The 11,681-nt window shown below is 36.7% G+C and overlaps 1 protein-coding gene across 1 annotated transcript; it reads left to right on the top strand.

Annotated features, from left to right (window-relative positions):
* Nucleotides 1-319: 319 nt before the first annotated feature.
* Nucleotides 320-8,772, top strand: LOC112566737. Its single transcript, XM_025243076.1, has 3 exons — nt 320-551; nt 7,699-7,901; nt 8,582-8,772. Exons 1-3 carry the CDS (start codon nt 351-353, stop codon nt 8,670-8,672), a joined length of 495 nt encoding a protein of 164 aa, XP_025098861.1. The 5' UTR covers nt 320-350; the 3' UTR covers nt 8,673-8,772.
* Nucleotides 8,773-11,681: the final 2,909 nt, after the last annotated feature.

The following is an 11,681-nucleotide window of genomic DNA, read 5'->3' as shown; positions in this document are numbered from 1 at the left end:
GAACGAACAGCAAACCTCTCCTCTACCGGCCCCCCAGACAGTTACCCCACCACAAGAACTGGTCCCAGCCTCACAGCCCATAGAAGAAGCTGAAACAGAGCGCGTACATCACCGGTGGAGGTTCAGGCTTTTTAGGCTTGCGCGTCAACCATCTGTGATGGGTGCATTGCTTTATTTTTTAAAGACACGCACAACTCTAAATGAACGAATACACAAGGGAGAAAACACGGGAATCGTTAGGACTTGTTCTTCCAACGATTGCTTCCCTTTAACCGCTATGGACGATTTCGGAAAATTATGCATGCAGATGACCTTCACCCCACAAAAACTCCAGACCACTTCCGGTGTTGATGTTTACTGTTGATGCACGTAGCGTTCTTCGACCATGCCGACCGGCTCTTAAAAATAACAATGATGGTCGATTTTGCTGTGTTCCTCAATGTACAGTTCAAGCCTACAAATGTCTAACATTATCCTTTCATGGAATTCCGAAAGATGAACAAATGAAGAAGATTTGGCTTGTAAGAAGAGACGAAGGGCCACTCTTTCGGGTAAGCATGATCGAGGTTTCAAATTCCCTATCACTATTAGTCTTTTTCTTCTTTCGCAACATCACTTTTTTCCATGCCATCTGAATCATCGTTAATCTTTCTAATTGATTTAAAACTATGATTTCAGAATACCTATTGTGCTCGTAGTTTAAACTTACATCATGTGGGCATAGCCATTTCGTATTACTGAAAACGCATTACATTGTATTATTAAAGTGCTGTTATATTAAAATGCTGCAGAAATGTTCAAAAAGGCTGACATATATTACCAGTATACAACTTTTTTTAACTTTTCTTTTTTTTTTTTTCAATTTTTTATTTTCTCCACCAATAATGTATCTTATAATATGAAACACAAAACATTACACAAAAGTTGCTTTGTGTCAGAAATTGACAGGCAAAAATTGACCTATAAAAAAAAAGGTACTGCAAAAATTTGTTTAGGACTGAACACTGTGCATCTATACAGCATTCAAAAAGAAGGGTGTGCATGCACACACAAAAGAGCATAGACAGAGACTGAGAGACATGCAAAAGGAGTAAACTGTACTAAACTTTTCAGCAGCCCACAGAGATAAGCACTCCCATTTGAAGTATCAACTGACCAGTAGGAGAGATTAAATGTTTCCCCAAGAAAGCATAATGCCAATACTGTCCAATAACATGTGGCAACCACATGATTACAAGTGGCAAAATTTGGGCAGTACTCATAGGTTTCATTCACAATTTGACCATTTCCCAAACTCAGAAAATATCCACATAAAAAATATTCACACAAGAAAAACTCTGGAAATGACATATTAAATGACCCATCTTGGTTAACACCAAAAATAACTTAAACAAAATGTTAGTCACTGAAACTTTGACATGAAATCATTATTTTCATTCCAAAAGTTTGCATCACTACTAAACAGACTTCTTAGTCCTGTTTGCCCTCACTGGAGCATAGGACTGCAAACAAATCAATAAACAGTACCCACATAAATAACATATCAATAAAAACAATTAGAAGTTGCACAGTAGTTGACGTGATCATTGGTAGAATATGGAGGAAATAATGTCTGTTTAACATTTAATTATTTTTCTCTGAACCTCCCAGATGTTTGTTTGTTGAGAGAAAATAGGACTTTTAAAACTAAATGCAGAACAAATTAAATATATTTTACTTTTCTTGTTTTACCTCTCCCCCCACCAGGCAGTCACATTGATTTTTTTTTTTGTTTTTTTGTTTTTTTTGTTGTTTTTTTTTTAATACAAAGTCGTGAAATTATATATTTTCAGATAAACTCATAAAATTCATATAATCAGCCCAGCTTATTATAAATTCCTGCAATTTCATATTAACAAGTGCGCTAAATTCCTCAATCTTGTATTTTCTATTTAACTGCAGAATAAAAACTCTTAAGTCTGACTGTTTCTTCTCTATTTTACATTTATAGATAAAAAATTTTGCTTCTAGTAGTATATTCTCTAACGTCTTATCTATTGGACAGTTTGCTTCATATCCAAATAGTATTACAGATTCGTTAAGTGCTAATTTATTATTTTTAGAGCATTTTTCCCTTATTGCCTTTTCTAGGCTTGTCCAAAATAGTTTGGTTGCCTTACAGCGCCAAAATAGATGTTCAATTGTCTCCCTTTCGTTGCCACAGAAAGTGCATTTATTATTAACTTCTATCCCCATATATTCTGCCAGGGAGTTTGTACCTAGAATTCTGTGGATAATTCTGCACTGAAACCATCTCAGTTTAATATCTTTTATTCCTTGAACCTTGGAAAATATTAATTTCCAGGGTAATTGGGGCCCCTATTTTATTTTCCCACTTTTCACAACATTTGGGCCTGACTGTGTTTTCTGTCAATATTTTGTAATAATATTTGGAACCTTTCTTTATAGAATTAATTAGTTTAATAGTTTTTAATGTTTCTTGTACAGTGTTGTTCCCAATTGTAATGCCCATTGACTGAACAAATTTTTAATTATTTTTGCACAGCCCATGTACGTAACTATATCTATTGTTGTTCCATACTTGGCATTAATTTCACCCAGGACAAAAGTACACCAGATTCATTATAGAAATGTTGAATTCTATATAACCCCTTATTAACCCAGTTTTTGAAGAAAATACCCTTCTGGCCAAGCTGAAATCTACCGTTTAAGTGTATTGGTTCTGCCATCACCTCCTCTGATGTCTCTGGCTTGACATAATAATAGAATTCCTTATAAGCATTTAATACATCTTTCCAAAATTTATTTTTATGTTGTGTGTTACAGTACACATATTTATCTATACGAGTTTTGGGTATATCTTTATCACTACATCTTTCCATTGGTGTTCAGTGACATTTAGCTTTTTAATCCATATTAGCTTTAGCGCTTTTATATATTGATAAATGTTGGGTATATTTAAGCCACCATTACGAACAGTTTTCATTGCAACTTTCCTGTTTATTCGATCAGGTTTTCCATCCCACACAAAGTTAAAGCATTCCTTTTGGAGTTCTTGTATATCTTGGATAGGGAGATTAGGCAGCAGTATCCATAAATAAATTAATTTTGATAGTATTAATGATTTTAGCACAGCCACTCTTCCCATTGGTGTAATAACTCGTTTAAGCCAAGATTTCATTAAATTCCTCATTTCAACATATTTTTCCTTAAAGTTTAGAGTGTAAATTATTTTATGGGTGAATTTTTTCTATTTCCTAACCAGATAGCTTCTGTTTTTCCAAAATTTATCTGCAGTCCTGACATTCTAGTGAATTTATTTAATGTAACCAAAGCGTTATTAAAAGATAATTCGTCGCCTTCCATAAAGATTTGTGTGTCATCAGCAAACTGTAATATTTTGTGTTCTTTTTCATTTATTCTAATACCCCTTATGCTAGCATTTTTCCTTATCATTACTGCTAGGACTTCAGCACAAAGTATGAATAGGTACGGTGATATTGGATCCCCTTGGATGTAGATCCATGTTTTATTTCGAACCAATCTGATAGTCTTCCATTAACCATAACCGCTGACTTAATGTTTTGGTAGAATGTTTTTATCCAGTTACAGATATCAGTCCCAAATCCAAGTGTCCTTAATACTTTGTGCATAAAGGACCAGTTTATGGTATTGAACGCTTTCTCATAATCCAAACTAAGCAATAAACCCAGTAGATTTTTGTGGTCAAGGTATACTATCAGGTCATATATAAATCTAATATTGTCCCCAATGTATCTATTTGCCATAAATCCTGTTTGGTCATCTGCGACCAGTAATGGAAGTACTTTTTTAATACGCGTGGCTATACACTTTGAACCTATTTTATAGACCACATTTAAGAGGGATATCGGCCTCCAGTTTTTAATAAATTCTCTAGACTTATCACCCTTAATTATTAATGAGTCCTTCCTTCTGAGGATGTGAAAGTTCCCCATCTCTGAAAGCCTCGTTGAGTGATCTTATGATAAATGACCCTAATTTCTTCCAGAAAAACTTAAAAAATTCTGCTGTAAACCCATCGGTTCCTGGACTTTTCCCATTTTTCATACTCTTAAGGACATTTCCTGCTTCTTCTATGGTGATTTCTCCTTCCAGAGCTTCTGCCACCATGACGGGCAATTTAGGAATACCATTAATTAGCTCATCTAATCCACACTGTTCTACTTCTCCCTTTTGATATAGCCTTTCAAAAAATAATTTAGTTTCAGTCCTTATTTCCTCTGCATCTGTAATACAACTTCCATCATCTTTAATGAGTTTCATAATTCTTTTATTGACATAGTTTCTTTTCTCTAGGCTACAAAAGTATTTACTAATTTTTTCTCCTTCTGCCAACCATTTTGCCTTTGCCCTTATTATGATCCCTTCCATTTTCTTTTCTCTAAGGGATCTTAATTCTATTTCTTTTTCCTCCAACATTGAGTTATTTTTATTTTGTTCATTTTCTAGCACTTTAATTTCTTTTTCTAAATTTCTTTCTAACTCAGATGGTTTTTTTTTTTCATTGTTGAGTAGGCTATACTCTTTCCTCTAATGTCCATAAGTAGTACATCGAGAAACAATTTATCTGATATTGTTAATTGTAGGTCTTGGTCTGTAACTTTAGATAAGCTGTCTCTATTATAAGGGAGTGCAGCATATTGTTCTACAACTCTGTCAATGGTCTCATGTACTTCCTTTACATATTGAGTTTCCTTTAGGAGAGAGGAATTAAATTTCCATAAAGTGCGAGGTATTATTTTATCCCCAAACTGAAGATTAAGAGTAATCATTGAGTGGTCTGATCTATATCCAAATTCAATATCTGCCTCAGCTACATATTGAAGTAAGGATTCTGAAATAAGAAAAAAGTCCAGCCTACTTTGTTGTAAAGGGTTGGATCTTCTCCAGGTGTATCGATTTATTTCTGGGTTCAGATATCTCCATATATCTATTAGTTCTAAATTGTCTATTAATGTTTCTACACTTACGCAGGCTTTAGGATTATTTATATGTTTATAATTATGGTAATCTTTGTTAGGGTCCATAACTAGATTCCAGTCTCCCCCTATTATTACTTTACTAATCTGCGTATCTTGAATTAAGCATTCTAGTTTCACATAAAATTCTGGGTTATCTTTATTTGGTCCATAAATGTTGACTAATAAGAGGTTCTCGCCCATAATTTCTATTACTGCCAAAATATAATCTCCTTTCTCATCTTTATACACTTTATTAACTTTAAATTCAAAATTATTTTAAAATAAAATTCCAACACCTCTAGAGGAGGTATTATTGGATGCAAAAAGGCAGGTGTACCCCCATTCAGATCTAATATACCTTTCTTGCTTAGGGTCAAAGTGTGTATCTTGTAGGAAATATATTGAATAATTTTTTTGTCTAATATAGTTAAATACATCTTTCCTTTTCTGTAAGTTACCCAGTCCCTGACAATTAACTGAACAAACCTTAATGCTAGTCATGTTTAGCCCTCTAAATTAAAGTCAAGAAAGTCAAACGCCTTGCCTGACGGCCAGTCTTTTTTTACTTCCACTTCGGTTGCGATCTTGTTGCACTATCTTCCCTTATGTAACTGTCCATAGAGCCTTGTTTTTTCCCCTTTCCGCTTGCACCTCCGTTCTTGCTCTGGGTGTGCATGTGCTGTCGTCTGTCATCGGCAGTTGTGTCCCTTTGACCTTTTCAGCATATCCGGCCGTCGTGCTCCTTGTCTCTACCCGGCTAGTCTGCACGGGTACCCCGTGCGTGGTTTCAGGGTCACGACTAGATGGGGACACCGATGCGGGGTGTGGGGACGAAACTTGCACATTGCTGTCAGGTGGACACTCGCTGACATCGGCTGTCTGGCCTCTGTTGCACTGGTGTACGGAGGTGTGTCCTTCCCCTTTGTATTATCGCCGGTAGATGTCTTGGTAGTGTTGGATTCAGCAGGGCATTTAGTGGGCAAGATAGCAGTCGGAATCATCTGTAGGTTGTTGATAATGCTACCTCTGCGAGTAGCCTCGTTCGTGTCTATTTGCTCCCCATGCTTATCGGCCCGTAATATGGTGTTATCCTCTTCCTCATCTGTTTGTAGAGGTAGATAGCAGTTCCGCAGAGGTAGAGGTAAGTAAGACTGGCTGCTCCGGTGCTGTCGGACTCCGTTGTTCCGCTGCGCTGTTACTAGTGTGTATTCATCAGTCTGTTGCTGTAGGGCTGCCTGGTGCTGAGAGGGGGATCTGTCCGCGTTGGTTCGAGGATTCACCCTCTCTTCCTGTTGTCTGTTCGTATTTTGGTATAAGGGTCCTCCAACGACGAGCCGGTCTCCTGTAGAACGCACGAACCCCGCTATTTCTGTAACACTTTATGATCGACTGTTGTCTTTCTGTAAGATCACTAGCCACAGATACACCTTTTGCTCTCAGTTTCTCTCGTGCTTTGGTAAGTATATCCAACTTGTCAGACCATCGAGTGAATTTAGCAATTATGGGGCGTGGTTTGATTTCCCTGTTTCGGGTATGTCCTGCTGGCACAATTTTCTTACCGACTCTGTGCGCTCGCACGATGTCAGTAGTTTGCCACACTTTCCCTGGAATTGTTTCTTGCAGGAGGTTTATTATCGTAGCAGCACAGGTTTCGCATGAATCTTCTCCAGTTTCTGTTATCCCGAAGAACTTCAGGTTGTCTCTGCGTGAGAAACCTTCGAGCTTGTCGAGCTTGTCGTCAAAGACCTGGAGAGACTGATCTACATGATCTTTTAGTCTCTCGGTGTTTTGCTCGAGTGACTCTTGCCTTTGTTTAACTTGCTGTAACTCCGTAAACAGTTTATCAATGGCCGATTTGAAAAGTCTCAATTCGTCTCTAACTTCGTCTATGTGGTGTTTAATGTTTTCCTCTTGTTTGTTGAGTAATGTCTGGATATCAGTTAAGACATCACGCTCGTTGGAGCGGGCCATAGGAGGTCCACACAAGGCTACCGCCGTGCTCAACCACAATAAATTTTAATTGAGACAATTTTTGAGACAATGATAGCCAAGATGGTGCTTACTGACTATATCGCAAACGAATTATTCACTCCCAGTTTTCTAACCACGAGTACCTGTTGTTCGACAGCTCCAATCAACATCAACATCGCCTCACCCCTTCATACTTCAGCAGATCTTCTTTCCTATCTCTCGTAACTGTCGATAAGTCCTGGCTTGAGTCGGTGCTTGACTCAACTACTTGCACTTCGTTGAACAAGAGTCGGACGACACATCAAAGTGGTTTTTAGTTGTTTTTCGACATATTCTTGATTTTTCCGATGTGAATGGCAGTGGAGTTGAGTTAACCTACTCCATTACTGATTTTGTAGCTCAAAACGTTTTGAAAAGAGATGAAGTTTTGTTGAAAAAGTAGGAGCACAAAATTATGCAGCCATCTTGGCTCCCAGTATTACAACTTATTTTGTAGTGAAACCTATATCTTTGTTGCTGCTGCATGACTAATTAATTTTGAATCAATTGCCATTCCTTTACACTCTATCATACATAAGAAGATTATTAGTTTCACAACATAGTCAACAGTGATTAAAAGTAATGATGTGAATATCATTAAAAAACGGCTTAAAGACAAAATCATAAGCACAAAATCATACATGTAAATGTTTATGATAACATGACTATATGTTTTTTTCCTCAGATCAGAAATTGGACAAGGGTTTGTAGCAGGCTTTTTGTGCCAGAAGATTTTCGCCCTTTGACCTTAAAAGGAAAACAAAGAAGACTTAAATCAGATGCTGTACCAAGTTTGTTTACATGGAAAAACTTTCAATGTGGAAAAGAAAGAAATCAGCCTGCAGTGCGCCATCCCATGTCACAAGCAAATGCCAACACAAATCAGAGGTAAACTTTTGTTGCATTGTATTAATGGATGATCTCGTAATGAAAACAGACAGAGTGTGATTACTTCATCATTTTTCTGTATAAGGATATTGCATTCTATGTTTTTTTAAAATTGGTATGCAACCGTGCTACAACTGTCTGAATTGTTTTGTCTTTTAATCTCATTTATTGTGAACTACCTGTTTGCTTTACACAAGATGAGAATGTGTATTTTAAAGAAAAAAGTATTGATCAGTTCAGATGTGCATGGAGATTGCTGTCCAAATCACACATAGAAATACAAAGATAAATGCAAAGTGCTTTTATAAATCTCATTTAATATCATCTCTGTTAAAAAAATATGTAATAATATTAACACATTATAACAATAGAAATTGTGTCATCCTTCTTCAGACACTTTGACTATTAACAAGTCTCAAGACATATTTTCAGTTTACAACTCGCAACTCAAATCGCAAAAAACACAAAACACTCCCATTCCTAGTGTATTCATGAGACGAAAAAAAAAATCAGTATATCAAAATATCTTGCAAATGATCTGTCACTTACTGAATTCAGTAGGTTCACTTCTGTTCATCTGATTGCAGAAATTACTGCAGGTTCACCCCTGTCAAATATTGCTAAGTGAATTGTGCAAAATTAGTCATTTCATGTGGTAAAATATTTTTCCTTTTCATCAGTGAAAACGTGGGCGCAGAGACTGCAACTGCAACAGAGGCTATTAATTATTATATGATGAGCAAGAGTAATTTATCATGTATGACAACATAGATGTGTGTGTGTATATATAATGCATGCTAAATTATTGCTCATTATACTCCGAATGCAAAAAATTTGGAATCATTTCTTACAGAATAAACAATGAAATTTATCTTTTGTATGCTCTTGTCAAGTATAAATGTTGACCGTCTCTTTTGTTAAAGCATAAAGTTCTCGTTATGCAGATCTTGTACAACACAAGAAATAAAATTCTTAATCAAACAACAGGAACTTACTATCTGTGGCAGCTTTTAAACTCTCAACAAGACAAAGGGCAGATGGAAACTCTGAACACAATGGATTGTACCTGTATGTATTGCAAATACTATGGTTTGACTTCTTGTCAGACTTAAAGCTGTGGATTTTGATTTCATCCACTGCCTCCCCTCTTATCTTTTCTCCTCTGGAGATGTGCCATGTCTGGGGCAGTGATGTTTTTGCAGCATCCTGCAAATGAGAAACTGATGTAGATGATGGAATATTAGACAGCAAACAAGTAATACCTGCTGGCAAATTTTTTTTCTAAATTTTCTATTATTTTTAATATAAGAAACACTTGACAAAAAATATTTCACCTAGAAATAGTCTCAGACCATCCCTCTTCATTGTCAAGATGACCTCAGGAATGTAGTTTGTTCCCTTTTATCTTAAAATGAGCAAGCTGGTACAGCAAGCCCACAATATGTCCACAGTGCCCACTCTGGCCATTAGCACATGTGCAGCATCCATCAGAGACTGCTTTTGTGACACTGACTGAGACCTGACAATCACAATAAAACAATTTCAATTTAACAGTGCTTTCTTTGATGAAAACATTATCATAGAAATTTCAGAAAATTTTGCATTGGGAAAAGAAAGTTTATTTTTCACTCTCTCTCTCCGGTGAAATTATGTTTCACTATGCCTTTTAACAATTATTTTAGCGAGAAGAAAATTTTCACCATCACTAACTTCAAGTGTGAGGGGAATTCCAGTTTTCGTGTATGATTTGTATCATCGAGATGCAGCTTGACAACCATCGTTTTGGGGATTCGGTGCAACTGTACTTTTTTTTTTTTAAATCGGAATAAGTCCTTGTGCAGAAAAAAAAAACAGAAAAAGCATCACAGGACCAGACACAAATGATAAAATACCTTATATAAAACAACAGTAAACCAGTTTTTTTTTTTTTTTTATAAAAAAAAAGCCTGGATAGACGTCAGTTTACCGCAAATGTAAACAATGCACGTTTCGACTTCCACTACTTCAAATTAACTTTCTCTCATCAAACTACTTCAGTATATGTTTTAATATATTTCTGATGTAAGAATATATTTAATTTTTTGCAATTATATTTACGAGACTGACATAGTCAATGGCACATTCAGACAAAAAGCTGAAATCACAATTACACATTCACTCTGCAAAGTGTCTGCTTACCCCATACGTTGAATATATATTTCTCGGCGAAATAATTGTATCCATGCTCATGATTGCGTTTTGACGAGCTTCTGCAACTAAATTCTTCAATATCTCTGAACGAAAGATCGGGTACGCATTGCATATTTCGACAGGACACAGATGGGGTAAACGACTCGGCCATGGTAACGAAGTGTAAACAGGAAGTAGCATTGGTTTCTCGTTTCTGCGCAACTCTTTCTGCGCACCTATAAGGCGGATATTGACATTTGTAGGAGTCGCTCGATTTCAATTCAATTCAATTTAACTTTATTATCTCCACGAGGAGAAATTAACAGACGTGGTAAAACAACTGGCTTATAATAAAAACTTATAATAAAAACTTAATAAAAAATTAATTCCACTCAAACTATCATCTCACACAAACAGTAAGTAATATTTAAATTCTAATGTATATTCAAATAAAATATGAACTTGTTTGGTACTTTATGCTTGTATATATTATGTAAAAAAAAATTTTTCTTAATTTCTGACATGATCTTCCACTCGGACAGTCAATGGTCTTCTCTATACAGTTACTATCTTTGATGTGAGCTTACTACAAGAAACCAGAACATGTAATTCTTGAAATTAACACCACGCAAATGTGTTTAAAATGCTCTTTTAAATGGCGTATCACATATATTTGTCTTTTTTGTAGTTTAACAGATATAAATTTTTTAACACGGGTGAAAATTTGCTTCGCAGGCACTCGATGCTGCGTAGTGATTTTTTTTCGTGCGGCTCTGTACCTTCTTAGCGTACCGATAATAATATTACTAAATGCATCAATCTGATTTTTTTTTTTTTTTTTTGACAAGAACAATGTTTATTCATTTCAAGTTAATATACTGTAGCTGGAGCGCTGTTTAGGCCTAGTCCCTCCACCCCCACCCCCTTCCACCCCACGCGTGGTCGCGCGAGCGGCGCGCAGCGCGAGACGGGCAGCAACAGCGGGTGACGTAGAACCCAAGCTTCCCGGTACAAAATGCGAAGCCCCTGGTCCGCTGGAAATAGCGGCTCGCTACACTCAGTCTCTTTTTTCCCCCTTTTTCTCTCCCTCTTGGGAGTTGAGTTAGGTGTTAGGTTCTAAATAGGTAGGATAGGGTAGTATAAGTTTAGTAGTTGTTTTGTTGGTAGACCTGTATATGCTGTAAATAAATTTATGTCTTTAAGTCCTTTATGTCTTTATCTTTTATCTTTATGTCCTTTTCGGTGTGTACTGTCCCTGTGTATGTAGTCGTGACACAGCAGAAGCGAAGAGAACACACGAGAAGGTCCGGCGAAACTGACACACCGACTGAAAAGACACTTTACGTGTATAGTTAGTAAGTAAAGCAGGGTCTTTTGTGGGCTCCTAGGTCGGCTGTAGTTCGGGTGCTTGTAGAAATAGGTATAGAAGAGAAAGAACATAACGCGAGGCTCGTAAGAACTAGACGACGCACCCGACTAACGAGAGCCAGAATTTTCGTAGCGAGGAAAATTCTCCTAGGGAACTTCCGTCCTCTTCCCTGGAACGACAAAAGAGGAACGGACTGATTTGGCGCTAGGGTGTTAGCGATAGGTGCCGGTCAGTCCGGTTAC

The sequence above is a fragment of the Pomacea canaliculata genome, linkage group LG6 (genome assembly GCF_003073045.1).
Source record: "Pomacea canaliculata isolate SZHN2017 linkage group LG6, ASM307304v1, whole genome shotgun sequence".
NCBI classification, from domain to species: Eukaryota; Metazoa; Mollusca; class Gastropoda; order Architaenioglossa; family Ampullariidae; genus Pomacea; species Pomacea canaliculata.
This window is presented reverse-complemented; position numbering and strand designations above follow the sequence as displayed.

Bases quoted from the DNA above. Each gene is read 5' to 3' on its own strand.
- LOC112566737 (XM_025243076.1), top strand. From the start codon at position 351: ATGTTTACTGTTGATGCACGTAGCGTTCTTCGACCATGCCGACCGGCT. The intron at 552-7,698 runs GTAAGCATGATC...TTTTTTCCTCAG, and splicing joins ACGAAGGGCCACTCTTTCGG to ATCAGAAATTGGACAAGGGT. The intron at 7,902-8,581 runs GTAAACTTTTGT...CCTTTTCATCAG, and splicing joins AATGCCAACACAAATCAGAG to TGAAAACGTGGGCGCAGAGA.